This window comes from Nicotiana tabacum, chromosome 22 (genome assembly GCF_000715075.1).
Source record: "Nicotiana tabacum cultivar K326 chromosome 22, ASM71507v2, whole genome shotgun sequence".
Taxonomy (NCBI): Eukaryota; Viridiplantae; Streptophyta; class Magnoliopsida; order Solanales; family Solanaceae; genus Nicotiana; species Nicotiana tabacum.
The window spans coordinates 104,314,514-104,330,586 of record NC_134101.1 but is presented as its reverse complement, the minus strand read 5'-3'; the positions used below and the strand labels follow the sequence as shown (position 1 = coordinate 104,330,586).

At 36.6% G+C, this 16,073-nt stretch overlaps 1 protein-coding gene across 10 annotated transcripts in view; it reads left to right on the top strand.

Annotated features, from left to right (window-relative positions):
- The window catches only part of LOC107761147 (eIF-2-alpha kinase GCN2), a 96,216-nt gene that overhangs the window by 19,627 nt on the left and 60,516 nt on the right, over positions 1-16,073 (top strand). For all 10 annotated transcript variants that reach the window (XR_012704759.1, XR_012704758.1, XR_012704757.1 and 7 more), the window contains 3 exon segments: positions 4,988-5,105; positions 10,762-10,816; positions 10,920-11,089. Coding sequence is in view for 7 of the 10 variants with exons in the window: in XM_075242565.1 (XP_075098666.1) it covers positions 4,988-5,105; positions 10,762-10,816; positions 10,920-11,089 (343 nt within the window). In the remaining 3 variants the exon portion in view is untranslated.

Here is a 16,073-nt window from a genome sequence, read left to right as displayed (position 1 = left end):
GTCTTCGAAAATCTCTTTATGGGCTGATACAGAGTCCCCGTGCTTGGTTTGGCAGATTTAGTGAGGCTGTTCTAGAATATGGGATGAAGAAAAGCAATTGCGATCATACGGTGTTTTATAAAAGGTCTGATAATGGTATTCTTTTATTGGTAGTATATGTTGATGACATCGTTATTACTGGAAGTGATATTACAGGAATTTCAACTCTAAAGTCTTTCCTTCACACTCAATTTCAGACGAAAGATTTAGGGCAACTAAAGTATTTTTTGGGAGTTGAAGTTACACGGAGCAAGAAAGGCATCTTCTTGTCCCAAAGGAAATATACTCTTGACTTGTTAGCTGAAACTGGAAAGTTGGGATCTAAACCATGCAGCATGCCAATGGTTCCTAACACACAACTCGTGAAAGAAGACGGTGAGTTATTCGAAGATCCAGAGAAATATAGGAGATTGGTTGGGAAACTGAACTATCTTACAGTAACTCGTCCCGATATCGCATACTCTGTCAGCATTGTGAGTCAGTTTATGTCTTCCCCAACAGTCAGGCATTGGGCGGCTCTGGAGCAGATTCTTTGTTATCTAAAGGGATCTCCAGGACGGGGTCTAGTATATAAGAATAATGAACACACTAACATTGAGTGTTTCACAGATGCAGATTGGGCAGGGTCAAAAGCCGATAGGAGATCCACGACAGGATATTGCGTTTTTGTTGGTGAAACTTGATTTCGTGGAAGAGTAAGAAACAAAATGTCGTATCTCGATCTAGTGCGGAAGCAGAATACAGAGCTATGGCACAATCTGTGTGTGAGGTTGTATGGGTACATCAACTATTAAGTGAAGTTGGCTTCCAAACTACATTGCCAGCAAAGTTGTGGTGTGATAATCAAGCTGCTCTTCATATCTCCTCTAATCCTGTATTTCACGAAAGGACTAAGCACATTGAAATAGATTGTCACTTTGTTCGTGAAAAGATTCAACAAAAGCTCATCTCTACAGGTCATGTTAGAACTGGAGATCAATTGGGAGACATTTTCACAAAAGCTTTGAATGGAGCTCGAGTTGAATATATCTGTAACAAGTTGGGCATGATCAATATATATGCTCCAACTTGAGGGGGAGTGTTGACATACAAGTTGTCTAGCACATGTATACACATGTACTACATCATAGCTAGCACATGTATATGAGTTGTATAGTAGGTGTAATACAAGTTGTGTAGCACATGTATACACATGTACTACATCATAGCTAGCACATGTATATGAGTTGTATAGTAGGTGTAATTAGGTGTATGGCAACTAATAGATTAGGTGAATTAGTATTATAAATAGGCCTTGTAATCTTCTCTTCTAGATATGAAATATAGAACTTCTTTGGTTTCTAACAGTAAACATACCATGTGTTATATAAGTTGAATAATTAACTTACCAAAGTTTTAACTCACAACTATCTAAGATTCTACACATCATCATCGCAGAGTTCGTTTCCAAGTTTGGCAAAATCTATGAGAATATATATTAAAAAGTCAAACAACAAAAATATTAAATAAACTATTTATAAAAATAATATACAGTCAAACAAATTAAAATATTGCTACCTTGTTCTAGTTGCTCGAGAACATCTAAATCTTCCTCAACACTTACAGGTAATGGCTCACAACGAAGCCAATCTTGAAGGCACACTAGAAATTCCACCAATTTAGGAGTTAATGAACTCCTAAATGAATCAAGAATACGCCCTCCAGAGCTAAATGCACATTCGGATGCAACACTTGAAATAGGAATAGATAACACATCCCGAGTCATCTTAGCAAGAATGAGGAATCTTGGTGAGTTTACTTTCCACCAAAGCAATATATTAGAGTCTGCTATTTCATTTTCAACTTCTTCTGTAAGATATTTTTCCAATTCTGATTTAGAGTCTGAATTCCAATCCCAGCTTTATGTCTTTTTAATTCTTCAAAGACAGAACCAAAAGCTCCTCCGCTTTGGACACTAATACTATTCGCTAAAAGCGATGAAGTAGAAGTTTCCATTGTGTCCAATGAAGAGTTAGATACACATGAAGAAGGACGACAACCTTTATCTTTTTAATGAGACTTTACATACTCATCAAACAATGAAGTCATGTATGTATGCACTGCCTTAGCAATAATTGGCCCTTTTTCTTCAAACATCTTCGCAAGTGCAAAACTAACAGAATCAAACTTGTACCGAGGATCCAAAACACATGAAATGAAAATCATCTTGTTCATTTTTTCTGGATCACCCCAATACTTATCAAATTTCTCCTTCTTCTTTGCCATTGAACCTAAAAAAACATCTTCATTTAATATCAATTGTTTCAAGTAAACAACAACTTCACAAATTTCAAGAAAATGATGATTTGATGTAACATAAAGTGATGCAGATACCTTTAAAGTAAGCTTATAAAAGATTTCAAGAAATTTTGTCAATTTCTTTACATCCTCCCAATCACTACTCAAAAGTGTACCTGCAGGACTTCCATTCACAATATCAACAAACTCAAGATGATGTGACAAGCCAATATCATGATCATCATATTCTAAAATTGCTCTCTCATATTCAATAGCCCTATTCAACATCAAGTATGTAGAATTCCACCTTGGAGGAACATCCAAACATAAAGATTTCCTAACTAGATTTCCTTCTGAAACTTTTTCCACCTAGCAGGAGACTGCCTGATATATCTCACTGCTTGCCTAATATGTTCAATAGACACAATTGATTCTTTTATACCATCATGAACAACAAGATTCATAATATGAGCCATACACCTCACGTGAAGGTGCTTACCATTCATGGAATTGGTCCCCCATTTAGTTAACTTCTTAGAAAGCTCCTTCACCGTCACATCATTTGAACTAGCATTATCAACTGTGACAGTGAAAATCTTTTGTAACCCCCACTCTTTCAAACAATTAACAATACTATTTGCCATATCTTCACCCCTATGACTAGAAATTGGACAAAAGTTGATAATTCTTTTATGCATTTTCCTATCACTATCAATCCAATGAACAGTAATACACATATAATTTATTCGTTGTAAGGAAGTCCAAGTATCAGTGGTAAGGCAAACTCTCTGATCTTTAAAAAGCTTCACCAACTTATGTTTTTCATCATTGAAAAGATCAAAACAGTCCCGAGTCACAGTTCTACGTGAAGGAATTGGAAAAAAAGGTTGTGCAACTTTCATAAAATTCATAAAACCTTCCTTTTCAGCAAAGCTGAAAGGAAGTTCATCAATGATCACTATACGGCACAAAACCTTCCTACATTGTTCTTGATCAAATTTCCAAGGAACAACAACTATATCACCCTTATTAACCCCCGCAATAGGTTGAAAGGCTAATTTTGATTGACTTTTTGCAACATCTAAAGGCATTTTTTTATAATTGGTTATATGTGTAAGCAGAGATTTTGTACCATTATCTTTTGTATCGGCAGATGTTCTCTTTTGCAATGTTTATGGACACCCTTTTGATTTCCTTCCGAATCAATAATTTGGTCAAAATGATCCCATGCAGGAGACCTCTTTTTTCTTTGTCTCCTTACTGTTGATTGAACTGATTGAGATTGTGCTGCCGATTAGAAGCTTCACTTTCACCAATCACCTTATTAATTATGATATTTTCAGTCATGCGTTTGTGTCACTGTGAGTTTGAATTTAAAAGAAATCAAGCAGCGAGGCAACAAAATCTTAAAAAACGATTTAGAAGAATCTAGTACAAGATTAGTTGGAGCTGCATAAACAATTATCATATCAGATTCTCTGTGATTCTACTTTCTCTGTGATTTCATTCTTAAAGTTGATTCTACTTTCTCTATGATTTTACAATGAAACATATAAAAATTAAAAACAGATAAAAATCAACAGTTTTCTGTTAATTTTAGCGAAACAGATAATTGCATAAAACAAATAAAGGAACTCAAGTACTCAAGAGTCAACAGACTGGCCAAACCTAGGGCACAATAGGCAAAAACCCTTGAAAAAATCAGTATATTAGCGAGAAACACATAAAAATTCGAAAATCGCAAATACTTTTCCTCATAGTTGTGATGGAAAATCAAAACAGACCATAAACAATTCGGGTAGGCAACTCAAAAATCAACTGATTAGAAAAAATGACACGAAGATGGATTAGAAATCAATAAACGATTGAATCAACTGAAAATGAAGATGAAGGCAAGTAGACAACCGTAGATGAAGATGAAGCAACTGAAAACTTACACGAAGAATGAAGATGAAGCTGAAGAATGCGGCTGAAGGGTGAAGAGTCTGAAGTCTGAACTCTGAAGAATGCGGTTGAGGCTGAGGCTGAGAAAGAATAGGAAAGAATGAAGCCCTAGCATATCTGCATATGTATATACCTAAGGGTAAAGTAGTAATTTCGTTAATCCTTATTGGGTTATCGGTTATTCCAGTAACAGAATTGCCAAACTGAGTCCCGCACCAATAACCCTATAGTGAAAAAATTCTAAACCGTTACCGAACCGTTAACCCAATAAATGATTAACGGTTCGGGTTATGGGTTTTACCTGAATATATGCTCAGCCCTACTGGGTTGTACAGTTTCTTTTGTAATATCAAAACAGAATGTTGGTAGCCCTCTTTTCCTGGATTTAGCAGGACATTCGCCCTTGTATGGAGGACTGGTTAAGCTGAACCAAGAATAATTTGTGTGCGCAATAATTTTTCTTCTTATATAAACTTGGAAACGAGGCCCCTTTTGATATTCATACTCATTTATTATATACAAAATGGGATACACTTAGACTTAGACCAAAAGATAGTGGCATGTAGTGAGACGAGTTTGGGATAGCTTGATCCTATTATTATTCACAGCATTGCTGCACACTCAAATTTATGAGCTCGTTTTGGAATGCATGATAACCGTCTTCAGTCTTTCCCATGTGCACATTTGTGCTGGTACAAATATGTTTTCCTGATTATTTACATTTTAGGTCAGGGTGGGTTTGGTCACGTTGTGTTGTGCAAGAATAAGCTTGATGGGAGGCAATATGCAGTGAAGAAGATTCGATTAAAGGACAAGAGTCTGCCTTTAAATGACCGTATATTGAGGTTTGTATCTGATGTTGATTCGGCAGATATTAGTGTGACTTTTGTGCAGAAAACTAAGTAGCATTCAATGTTGAACCTTGGTGCTAGAGTGTTAATACTGTGCTTCATATTTGTTATTGTCATTGCTCATTTACATGCTTATTCCTTTTTATAGATGCAATTGTTATTCTTACAGCTTGTTTTTTGAGTTATTTTACCTGGTTTAATCGGTATCAGTATTATAATTAGAACTGTTGTTTATTCAAGGAACAAAAACTGTATTAGTAGATTATTCATTTTTAAAGTAAATAGATTAACTTTTGATTAATTACTTTACAATCGCTTTTTTAAATAATTGAAACAGTTGTAACAATTCACCATCTTTGATGTGCTGAAACTTGGAGAACAAGCAATTTTAAACAAGAATATTTGCCAATTATCTAGTTTCCATAATGACTGGCATGCATAGGGTTTGGCAGGATGGAAGGCTAGTGTCACACTACCATAAACTGGAGGGTCGGAACCGGCAGCCAACAACATAGGGGGTAGATAATACCATTTAAACACCTAAACTAAGTCTTGTTCCCATTGAACACTTGAACTTGAACCTAAGTGTGTCTATTAAACACACATTATTGACATGACAAAGTGTGTGCTGCACTGAGTATGAGCGCGTGAGGCTTCTTTTTTTTTTTTTTTAATCAAAAAAAATTTCCTTCTTCCTCACTCTCTCCCCCTGCCACCATCATCACCATCACCCACTACCTTCCTCCTCTGTTCTCACCACAAAATTAATTCCACACACAGATATTGAAATTCACTCACCTACACGCCACATAATCATACTGCAAAATTTACACACATTATTCTCCACAGGGACACTAAGAGATACTCAAAGATTTCCTTCGTGGCTCCACCATAAGGCAACCAACTCGCCAGTCATTGAGGTGTTCAGTAGGAACAAAGCTTAGTTTAAGTGTTTAAATGAAAAAAAGGGGCAAGTTTGAGGGTTTGAATATGTATTTGCCTTCTCAAAATTTGATGCATAGACCCATAACATGAATACACGTCCCATTAAGGTATCACCTCAACTATATATGTACAAGTACATCTAATACTCCCACAAGGTCATCATGGAGCTCCTAAAAGTATCAAAAGTTGAGACGCAACACGTACACAAAAGATAACAAATGTAAAACCACCTAACCACCATGAATGGAGGTGGAGGCCAACCAATCCGTCTGGAACAAGTCGAAGCCACATGTGAGGCTAGCTCATACCTGCTAAAGAATCTACAGAGCAAAGGTAATTGAGTGAAACGAAAAGAAGAAATTAAAAAAGATATGACAACCCATTAAGTCTCATTGGTCGCTGCTAAAAGTTGGGACAAGTCCTAGAGAAAACATGACATGCAATTTTATAAGTAAAAAACATTTGAAATCATAAGTCACATTCATAACCATAAGCATAAATCCATACGATTAACATAAATACGCAGGTTGGGAGTATACTTCATGATTTTGACATAACGATGTATCAACACAGTTCTATGACCTACCAGGGTCAAAAGAGTACTTTGCTATTTTGCTTCCACTGCTCATTTAGGATGTAATGTGCAGACCTAGGTATCAACGCGAATAAGCATAAATTACATGAATATTCGATAGTGTTATCAAAGGCAAAAAGCGCAAAAAAGCTCTAAGGTCCGTTGGGGCTTTAAGCTCAAAGAGCAACTAAAGCGTGGGCTTTAATGAAAAAAGGCGCAACTAGAGAAAAGGTAAAAATATATATATGTAGTCCAAGACTAATAATTATAAGCATGAATAACAAATATATGGACAAAGAAATAGAAACTTTTTTACAATAAGGTGAAATTTCAATTGGTTAATGTCGCATTTTCAAGATTACACTCATTGGCAAGGAAAAGTATGTCTTAGAGCCTTGATGCGACACTAAAGCACCCACAAAGCGAGGCAAAGCGCTCAACATGTATTGAGCCTCGCTTCAGGGCTTAAGCGCACTCTAAGCGCGCCTTTGACAACACTAATATCCGAGTAAATAAGCCACACGGGCATCAATTACATGACTTCCGAGTAAAGCAACAAGGGAACAACAACTCGAGCATAAAAAAACAAGGGGTCTTCAAGCACAAAACAATCTGCGGATCAAAGGTAAGTGAGTGGCCACCACGGATGGAGGGTTGAGGCTAACTGCTGCGACTAGAACAAGTTGAAGTCATATGTGAGGCTTGCCGGACCTGCTAAAGGATCTACAGATCAAAGGAAAGTAAGTGAGTCTTGCGACCCACTATGTCTCATCGACCGCTTCTAAAAGTTGGGATAAGTCTTAAAGAAAACATGACATGCAATTTTATCAGTTAAAAAACATTTGAAATCATAGGTCACATTAAAAACCATTAGCTTACATCCAAACGATTAAAATAAATGCACACAACCGAGAGAATACTTCAAGACTCTAACATAACCATCCATCAACATGGCGTATGTGACCTACACCAGTACAACATGGTAAGGCCGGGGATGCTAGAACCCATAGTACCACAAGAGTACGCCAAATTAGGGTTGTGCATTTGGATCGGATATCCGAAATCCGATCCGATCCACTCTATTTCGGATTTTCGGATTGGATACGGATTGTGTTTTATGAAATTTCGGATTTTCGGATTGGATTCGGATTGGTATGATTTTAATCCGATCCGATCCGATATCCGAAATTATATGTACCTATATAAATACACACTAAAATTTTAGGGTTATGCTTATTCATTTTTCACACACCCCCTCACTCACTTAGATTTTTCCGCCTCTCTTGCACCTCTCTTCTCTTCAGTGAAAACTAAAAGAGTCTCAATGACTCAAACTTCCGATTTTACTTTGATTTTATGTCTCTTTCTTCCGCCTCTCTTCTCTTCTCTTCTTTCTTTTATGTCTATTTCATGTTCTATTCTTCAACTTTTGATTTTATTTTGATTTTTTTGTTTGTTTTGGTAGATGGAAGATGAGATAGAGACACCGAATGAACTTTAAATTGTTGAAAATTTTTGTGACAATCCGATCCGACAATCCGAAAAATTATCCGATCCAAAGTTTAAAATCCGATCCAATCCAATGTTAATTCGGATCGGATTCGGATTGCCCTTTTCAGAATCCGAAATCCGAATCCGAAATAGGCTAAATCCGATCCAATCCGATCCGTGCACAGCCCTACTGTGTACTGATGTTAGCCAAATGGGTTCAGCGAGCCTCTCAGGTTTCAGTTGTTTCCTTATCTTGTGGGGACTCGATCTTGAGTCCCACACCCTTTAGCATTCATCCTTTTTACCAAATTCAGCTTACTTTAGGTCTGGACGTAGGGCCACTTAGAAATGAGGGAATTGTATGTCTTATCGTTAGGCGAACATCCAACTCAAATGTCTATAGTATCTCCTAGAAACATAATTACATATAATCATAAGGCTTCGGGTCATCAAAAGCATAAGGCATTCCCTTAAACATAATCATCTTAAACTTTAGCATAAACATGTTAATATATGTCAAAAATCACTTTGGAAGCAAGTAACTTCATAAAAACATAAAGTAGTCCAAAAAACGTAATTTGCATGGTCAACATATCATTTCATAATTTCATAACTTAGAGACGCAAGCACATGCTCGTCCCCACATGCACAAGGTACAAAACACTTCAAATCATTTTCGTGCATTTCATCATATAGTTGGAAAGTGTGTATTTTAAAGAAAAAACAATTAGATGGTTCAGTTTACACTTAGTCAAATTGAGCATAAAGATTTGATGCAAAAATTTTAATATTCGACTACCATGTCAATCTATAAAAATATTACATGAGGGTGCTTGTTTTAATATTCGACTACCATAGTCAAATTGAGCATAAGTATTGTTTTATACATATTTTACATGGATTTTTTTTTGGTGTATGACCAAGAATGTCACATCATAAATTAGCTTTTGCCAAAAAGACAATTTATGGTGCTTGTTTAAGAACTTAAAATATTCAAGACAATATTATATCAGATTCTTATTGACATCCTAATTTCAAAAGGCATATGTATTGTGCTCTTAAATTCATAATAAGAACATAATATGATTTTCCTTGTGAGAAGCTAAAAAGAAAAACAATGTTGTTCCCTCATAACTTAAATTTTCATCTTTGAAGTTCGACACATTACTTCAATATTAGGGGTATTAAGCGAGACCAGTTTTCTTCATGTCCGTTCTTTCCTAGATGCTGCAAAATTCTTGTTTCTTTTAACAAATTAAGTTCTGAAACCTTCCCGTTCAATGCTGGAATTAGAAGTTGATTAGCTGCAGATATACTAGATATCCATATGAAACTTTCAAGATCTTTTGTCCTTCCGTTATAAATATTTTCATTCCAGATATCCTGGCAAAGTTTTGTGCTGCATTCCGAATCAATAGCCATTGTTGGAGAAAAAGGAATTCCTGATGCATTTTTTACTTCTTAACTGTCTCTTTTTTTCTTTTGTATTGGCTGGCTTTTAATCTTATGCAGCTTAATAGTGCTTATACAAAGCGATTAGGTGGCATTACCTAATTCAGCATTTCTGAGACTATTCCTCCGATAACCTACATGTCTCCTGCTATGCTGATTTTTTCCCCATCTTGGTTATACCCTTCAGTTCCATGTTTACACACCCCTCTCTCCATCTCTTTCTTCTTTTTGGTACAACCTAGGCTTCCAGCAATTTTTCATTTGTTTCCCATATATTTGCAAGCAAAAGTTGGTTACATAGTCTCCTCTTCATGGTAAATTTGATATTTTGGCTGTGACTTGTTGGCTTGGAGTTGAGGAAAAAGAAAAATATTCTGCTTCTTGATGTATAATTTGTGCAACTAGCAATGAGCCCAATTCAGACTTTCCTATCCATTGCCCTTTGGAAAGGGATTATCGATGAGATGATTTCGCAATCATGGAGAAGCATGTGATTTTACCAGATTTACCCTCTGATAAGATTCTTATTTGTCATATATTCTTATTTGTCATATATATATATATATATATATGTGTGTGTGTGTATATATATATATATGTGTATATATATGTGTATATATATATGTGTATATATATGTGTCTATATATATGTGTATATATATATGTGTATATATATGTGTATATATATATATGTATATATATGTGTATATATATATGTGTGTGTATATATATATGTGTGTGTGTATATATATATATGTATGTAATTTTTGTTTTCTTTCTTTCCTCTTGGCCTTATTCTGATTTTGTGTCTTCTTCCCTCTGCATGTTCACATAAGCTTTTTTTTTTGATGTTTCTCTACCTTCTCTTATGTCTTTTCTGCTGTATTTCTGGTCTCAGCATTTTCTTTTCGCCTTTATTTGGCTATGTGATTGAGCTCTCTTTAATGCTTTCCTGTATCGCACTGATAATAGTGTTTCATTAATTCATGTGTCACACTCTTTTTCTGTGGGAGTTCATGTTTTCCATTGTTAATATTCGTCATTGCCCGTTACATGCTCTATATGTCAGCAGAGACTTCGTCGGCTTGCTATGGAGTTGTTTTTATGACTACACAAAGCAGAATCTTTATTATTTCCTAGATACTTGACGTTGTGTTACTTCAAGAACTTTCTTCTTCCATGTTACAGGGAAGTTGCCACACTTTCGCGGTTGCAGCATCAGCATGTTGTTCGCTATTACCAGGTATGTGATATAAATCTTGTGGGTGCATTTCAAAGTCATTTTTTGAGTTCAAGGTGCCCCTTTGTTTTACAATGTTTAAAATCTAATACTTGAATTATATCAGGCATGGTTTGAAACAGGCATCACTCTATCTTACGATGATTCCAGCTGCGGTTCCAGAACTGTTGTGAGCTCTAGTTTCACCTATGTGGATGGAAGTATGTCGGACCACCTTGGACAGGAGAATAAGCTCGAGTTGACTTACCTATATATCCAAATGGAATACTGCCCAAGGTTCTCCCTCTTTTTTCTTACCTGTTGAAATTTCTGCATCCCCTCCCCACTTTCTTTCTTTTTAAAAGAAAGAGAGCCACTTATGTCAAAAACCACCCAAAAAAATTTCAAAAGGTAAGAGAGCCTACCCAGGATTAAAGGGAGGAAAAATTGGGAAACTCGATGCTTTCCTTTTTATTTATGATCTTCCTTAATACCTTAACTCATTTGTTCTTTTATGAACTTTCAGCCAATCATCCAGTACTCATTATCCTCCGCCGCTTCTCCTTTCTTCTAAACTAGATGGTGTTGCTTGTCCTCCATTTGCAGGATTTAACATGTCTCCTGCCTTTTCTTATCCTTGCTCTGGGGTTCTTAATGTTTCTTGAAGAAATGCCACTTCCTCATTTTAGTTAAGCTCTGCCTTTTTTGCCTATAGTACGTGCAAGCTCTGGCTAAAAAAGATAAAATTGGCCTCACAAGGTCATGCTCGTAATGTCACGAAAAATGTGGGAAAATAGAAATAAGTTGCAGCTTGAAGCCAGAGAATAAACAAATCTACGTACAAAACTGGGAAAGTAAAATCAAGTTATAACTTAAAGCCAGAGAATTAACAAATGCTGCAAACGACTTACTCTGCATTCTCTATGCATCTAAGAAACAACACAAAATATGAACGTTTCCCCTATAACCAGCAATCCAGTAAATGAGAAGAATAGGTTGTAAATAAGCAGGATGAGTCATTCCCCTAATAAAGTTTTCCTATTCCGTTCAATCTATGATCAAGTTATTTTATTAGGAATTCTCCTCCAGCTTCCCACCTTTTCTGTGTTAGACAGAGCACCATCCACGAGGATAGAATGTCTTTGAAAGACAGTGATAACCAAGTGAATCTACAGACATTAATCAATAGCCCTTCTATGTGGCAGAAGGAGATTTGCTTTCTCTTTTCCGTACTGCAATCAGGCCACTGCTTGTCATGCCCCAACCTTGGGGAGCGGGACATGGCATCCGGTGCCTTAAACCTATGATCGGGTGGACCAGTAATTCCGTTACATAGCATCCATAGCCTATGCATGACTTGAACGTGTAAATTATACATTTAAAACATTATTTTCCATTAATTTTGAAAACGTTACATAATAAAGTAGTTGTTACACATGCCATGAGACTTCAATAGAATTTAACAAAATACATAGTCTAATCTAGCCCACAAATGTCTATGGAGCCTCTATGACAACGTGGAAAGGAAAAGAAATAAAATGCCGGTGATAGGGCCGCGGCTATACCAAACAAAATACTGAGTCTGAAATACCAAAATAATACCCCGAGGATGAGATGGGCTTCACCAAGTAGCAACAAATATGAGAGGAGTACCTAACGAGGGTCTACACCGTTCAAGCTAGTCGTACCTGCATCCATGAATGCAGTGCCCGCGGTAAAACAAACGTGAGTATAGGAGGAATAAGCTCGTATGCATCGTAACTCTTACACATAAAAACAAAGGAACAATCACATAAAGGGGAAGAACATGGGAAGTAATGTGCAAATAAATAAATGAAAATGTTCATATCATAAAACAATAGAAAACTTAGCTTTAAGCAACATAATCTTTTAGTGGGAGTTCTTTAGTTACCGACCATTTTGTTATTCAACTATGTGTACAACATAGCGCCCGATCTCGGCCTAGTCGGCTAGGCCATCTCACCACAATGCCTTGTGGATTGACATTAGCTTGATAGCAACTCATTATGGCATTCGTTATCCCAGCCAAGTGAATCCAACGAAGGGTGACTATAATACTACGCCGGTGCGTGTAGTTTCAAGTGTTGGCTCCTTCGGCCAATACCTTCTTGGTTACATAATAAAGCTTCCAAAATATTTTATAAAAATATTTCATTTCATTTGGCACCTTTGGCGCTGAAGTCAAAATCTGTAGGCCATTTCATAAACAATACATTTAACAATTGAGAGTTGTAAAGTCATAATTTGAGTTCTTGGAAGGCCTCAACGTTACGTTCATTTACATTTGAAAACTTGAAACATTAATAGCATTGTCATATGAAAACATAGCATATGGCACTATAAAGTTTTGTAGAGAATAAATGGATAGCATATATGTCATCTACCACAATAGGCTAATTATTTGAAAGCTATCAAATTAGGAGACACATGGCAGAAGATATGATATTTTCTAAAAGTCGATTCTAGGGGAAAGAGCTTAGGCAAACATACCTCAATTACGTTCCTTAGTGGTACTACGATGTTCGACCACTCGTACAACTTCAATCTACAATAATATAAGTCAATTGGACCATTATTAGCAAGATTGCCCATGTTTTTGGTCGCATAAGCATTTCATCAAACACCTAGTGTGCATACATTATTACAACTATCAACAATGGTGTTCCTTCACCCAATCCACCACTTTTCTTACCAACAATTACACTACAACCACCCTTAGGCAACCAACAATCTCCATTAACATATGCACACCCAACAATCTACTCCCAACCAACCGATTTCATCAATCATGACAATTTGCAATCTCTATAACACCCATTAGTCTAGTTAATAACTTATGGCTTCCAATCACCATCCCATAACTTCAACACTCAATTCCTACTCATATACTTACTATTAATCCATGCATGTAAGTTTAAGGGTGTAGAATTACCTTTTGGAAGCAATCCAAGAAAATCCCTCACTTAAGTTCTTGAAAAGATTTGTTGAGAATCTCAGAATTTTATCAGTAGGATTTGTTAATTCTAGTGTTAATATGTTGGAATAGGCACTAATCCATGGAAAAATCTTACCTTGGAAAGTTGGAATGTATAGGTATTGGGGATGCTCCTCCTCCTCTCTACAATGCAAACCCTACTCACAAACATGTTTTCTTTCTCTCTTTAAACTATCCTTTAGCCCCCTTATTAAAATGAATAACGGTGTGGAAATCTGATAAAAATACCCCTCGGGCAAGTCTACGATCACATAATGGATTGCAGAAGCGTTCTACAACCCGCGTAATGGACCGCAAATTTGCCTCCCAAAACTTGACCTTCTGTCCACTTATGCGGTACCTTCTGCAATTCACATTCCTCTTCTATGGTTCGCATAATTGTCCGCAGATTGGCTTCCAAAACTGGCAGCTTCTGTTCACTTATGTGGTTCACAAAGAAATTATGCGGTTTGCATTTTTGCTCTGCGGTTTGCATAATCGACCGCAGATTGGCGTCCAATCTGTTTACTTTTGTGGTACACAAAGCAATTTTGCGGTTCGTGTTCCTGATCTGCGGCTCGCAGAACTTACTGCGGAATGGCCATCTAGTTGATCGACACTTTTAGCTTGTTTTGGCACTTTAAGGCCTTAATACCATTACGAAATCTTACCGTGCCTCACACTGCTCATATCAAACTTTCTTTTTATTAATTGTTCCCCTTTAGGACTGGCTCATGCTTCCAAAAGATTCTTCCGGAGCACAGATGCAACCTTTTGAGTTCATGACATCCTCCGAATAGTTTTCCATGGATATGCTTCTAACTGCGATGGAAAAAGCCGATAAATCATTGAAGAAATCTATCAAGATCTTTCTCTACTTTGTAGTGCAAGAATCTGATGAATAGCAAACCAGTCAAAACTGTATTGTCCTATGATTGTCATTAAGAGTGGAAGGTGTACCATTCCGTGTCATCTTCTACAAGAAGTGGATTTGCACATGCCAATCTTCCTTATGCATGTTTTTGGGGATCCTAGAGAATTGTGCTGTCTCTTCTTGATTGTGTTTCATATTGGTGTTTCTATATTCTTATTTTATGGTTCTGCATTGGGCGATAAGGTTAACTAAACGAGGGTGAAAGTGAATGTTCTAAAACAAGAGAAAATTCATTAAGGTTGCAGTTAGTGCTGGCACAATAGAAGAAAGGAGGAAACATAAATACTTTGAAGCAACAAAGTTTCATGGGTGAGGACGGGGGTTTTCACCAGTGTTTTGGATAGCGTGCGGTGACAAATAGCGACGAAGGCCTGCTTCACTGAGGCAAGAGGCGAGCAGCGAAGTGCTCGCCTTTTTGATGTGAAACGACAATTTATACAAAAAATAAAATATTATATATATATATAAAATTAAAAACTCAATAGCAATAATATATTAATAAATATATCAATTCAAAAATTAAAAACTCAATAGATAGTCATAGTAGATTCATAAACTAAAACAAGCAACATCTATATGCAATTAATTCTGCTCTATAAGACTAATCGAAAAAAAGAGAGTAAATTTTAGGTTTGATTTGAACTATGAAGTAGCTCTCTGTCTGACTGCCTCTGCCCGTATCCAGGATTAAAAAACAGAGCAAAAAAAAAAAAAAAGAGAAGAGAATAAGAAAAAGGAATGGAAGAAAGAAATAAAGATAGAAAGAAAGCTAGCTCAAACCTCAAAGAACTCTGTGCTGCTTGCTCAAACAACAGAGCCAAAAAAAAAAAGAAAAAGGAAGAAAGAAAAAAGAAAGAAGGCTGAAGGCTGAAGACTGAAGAAAGAAAAAGAAATTGACAGCAATGGTCGAAGAAAAAAAATGGACAACAGAAACTAGAAGAAAAGAGAAGAAGAAATGGACAACATATCTGATGTCGCTGGTGAACGAAGAAGAAGATGAAATCCCAAGCCCTAGTATTTAGTTTATTGATCGAAAAAACAAATGGCGTTGATGGTTGTTGAAGGAGAAAGAAGTAACAAACCCAAGCCCTAATTTGTATTTTAATCGGTGTTTGGTGCTGCCTTATCTTTCTTTTTTTTTTTTCAAAAAGCACTGCTACACATCGCCTCGCGCATCACAACGCCTCTCGCTACATAGGCAGAGGCGCTCGCCTTTCTGAAATCGCCACACAACAGAGCAAAATGGCGCCGGCAGCTCGCATCGCATCGCCTCACGCTATTAGCGCTGAGGCGAGCGCTATTTACAACACTGTTTTTCACTCTGGCAGTGTTGGGTTTGGGAGTGGACGCGT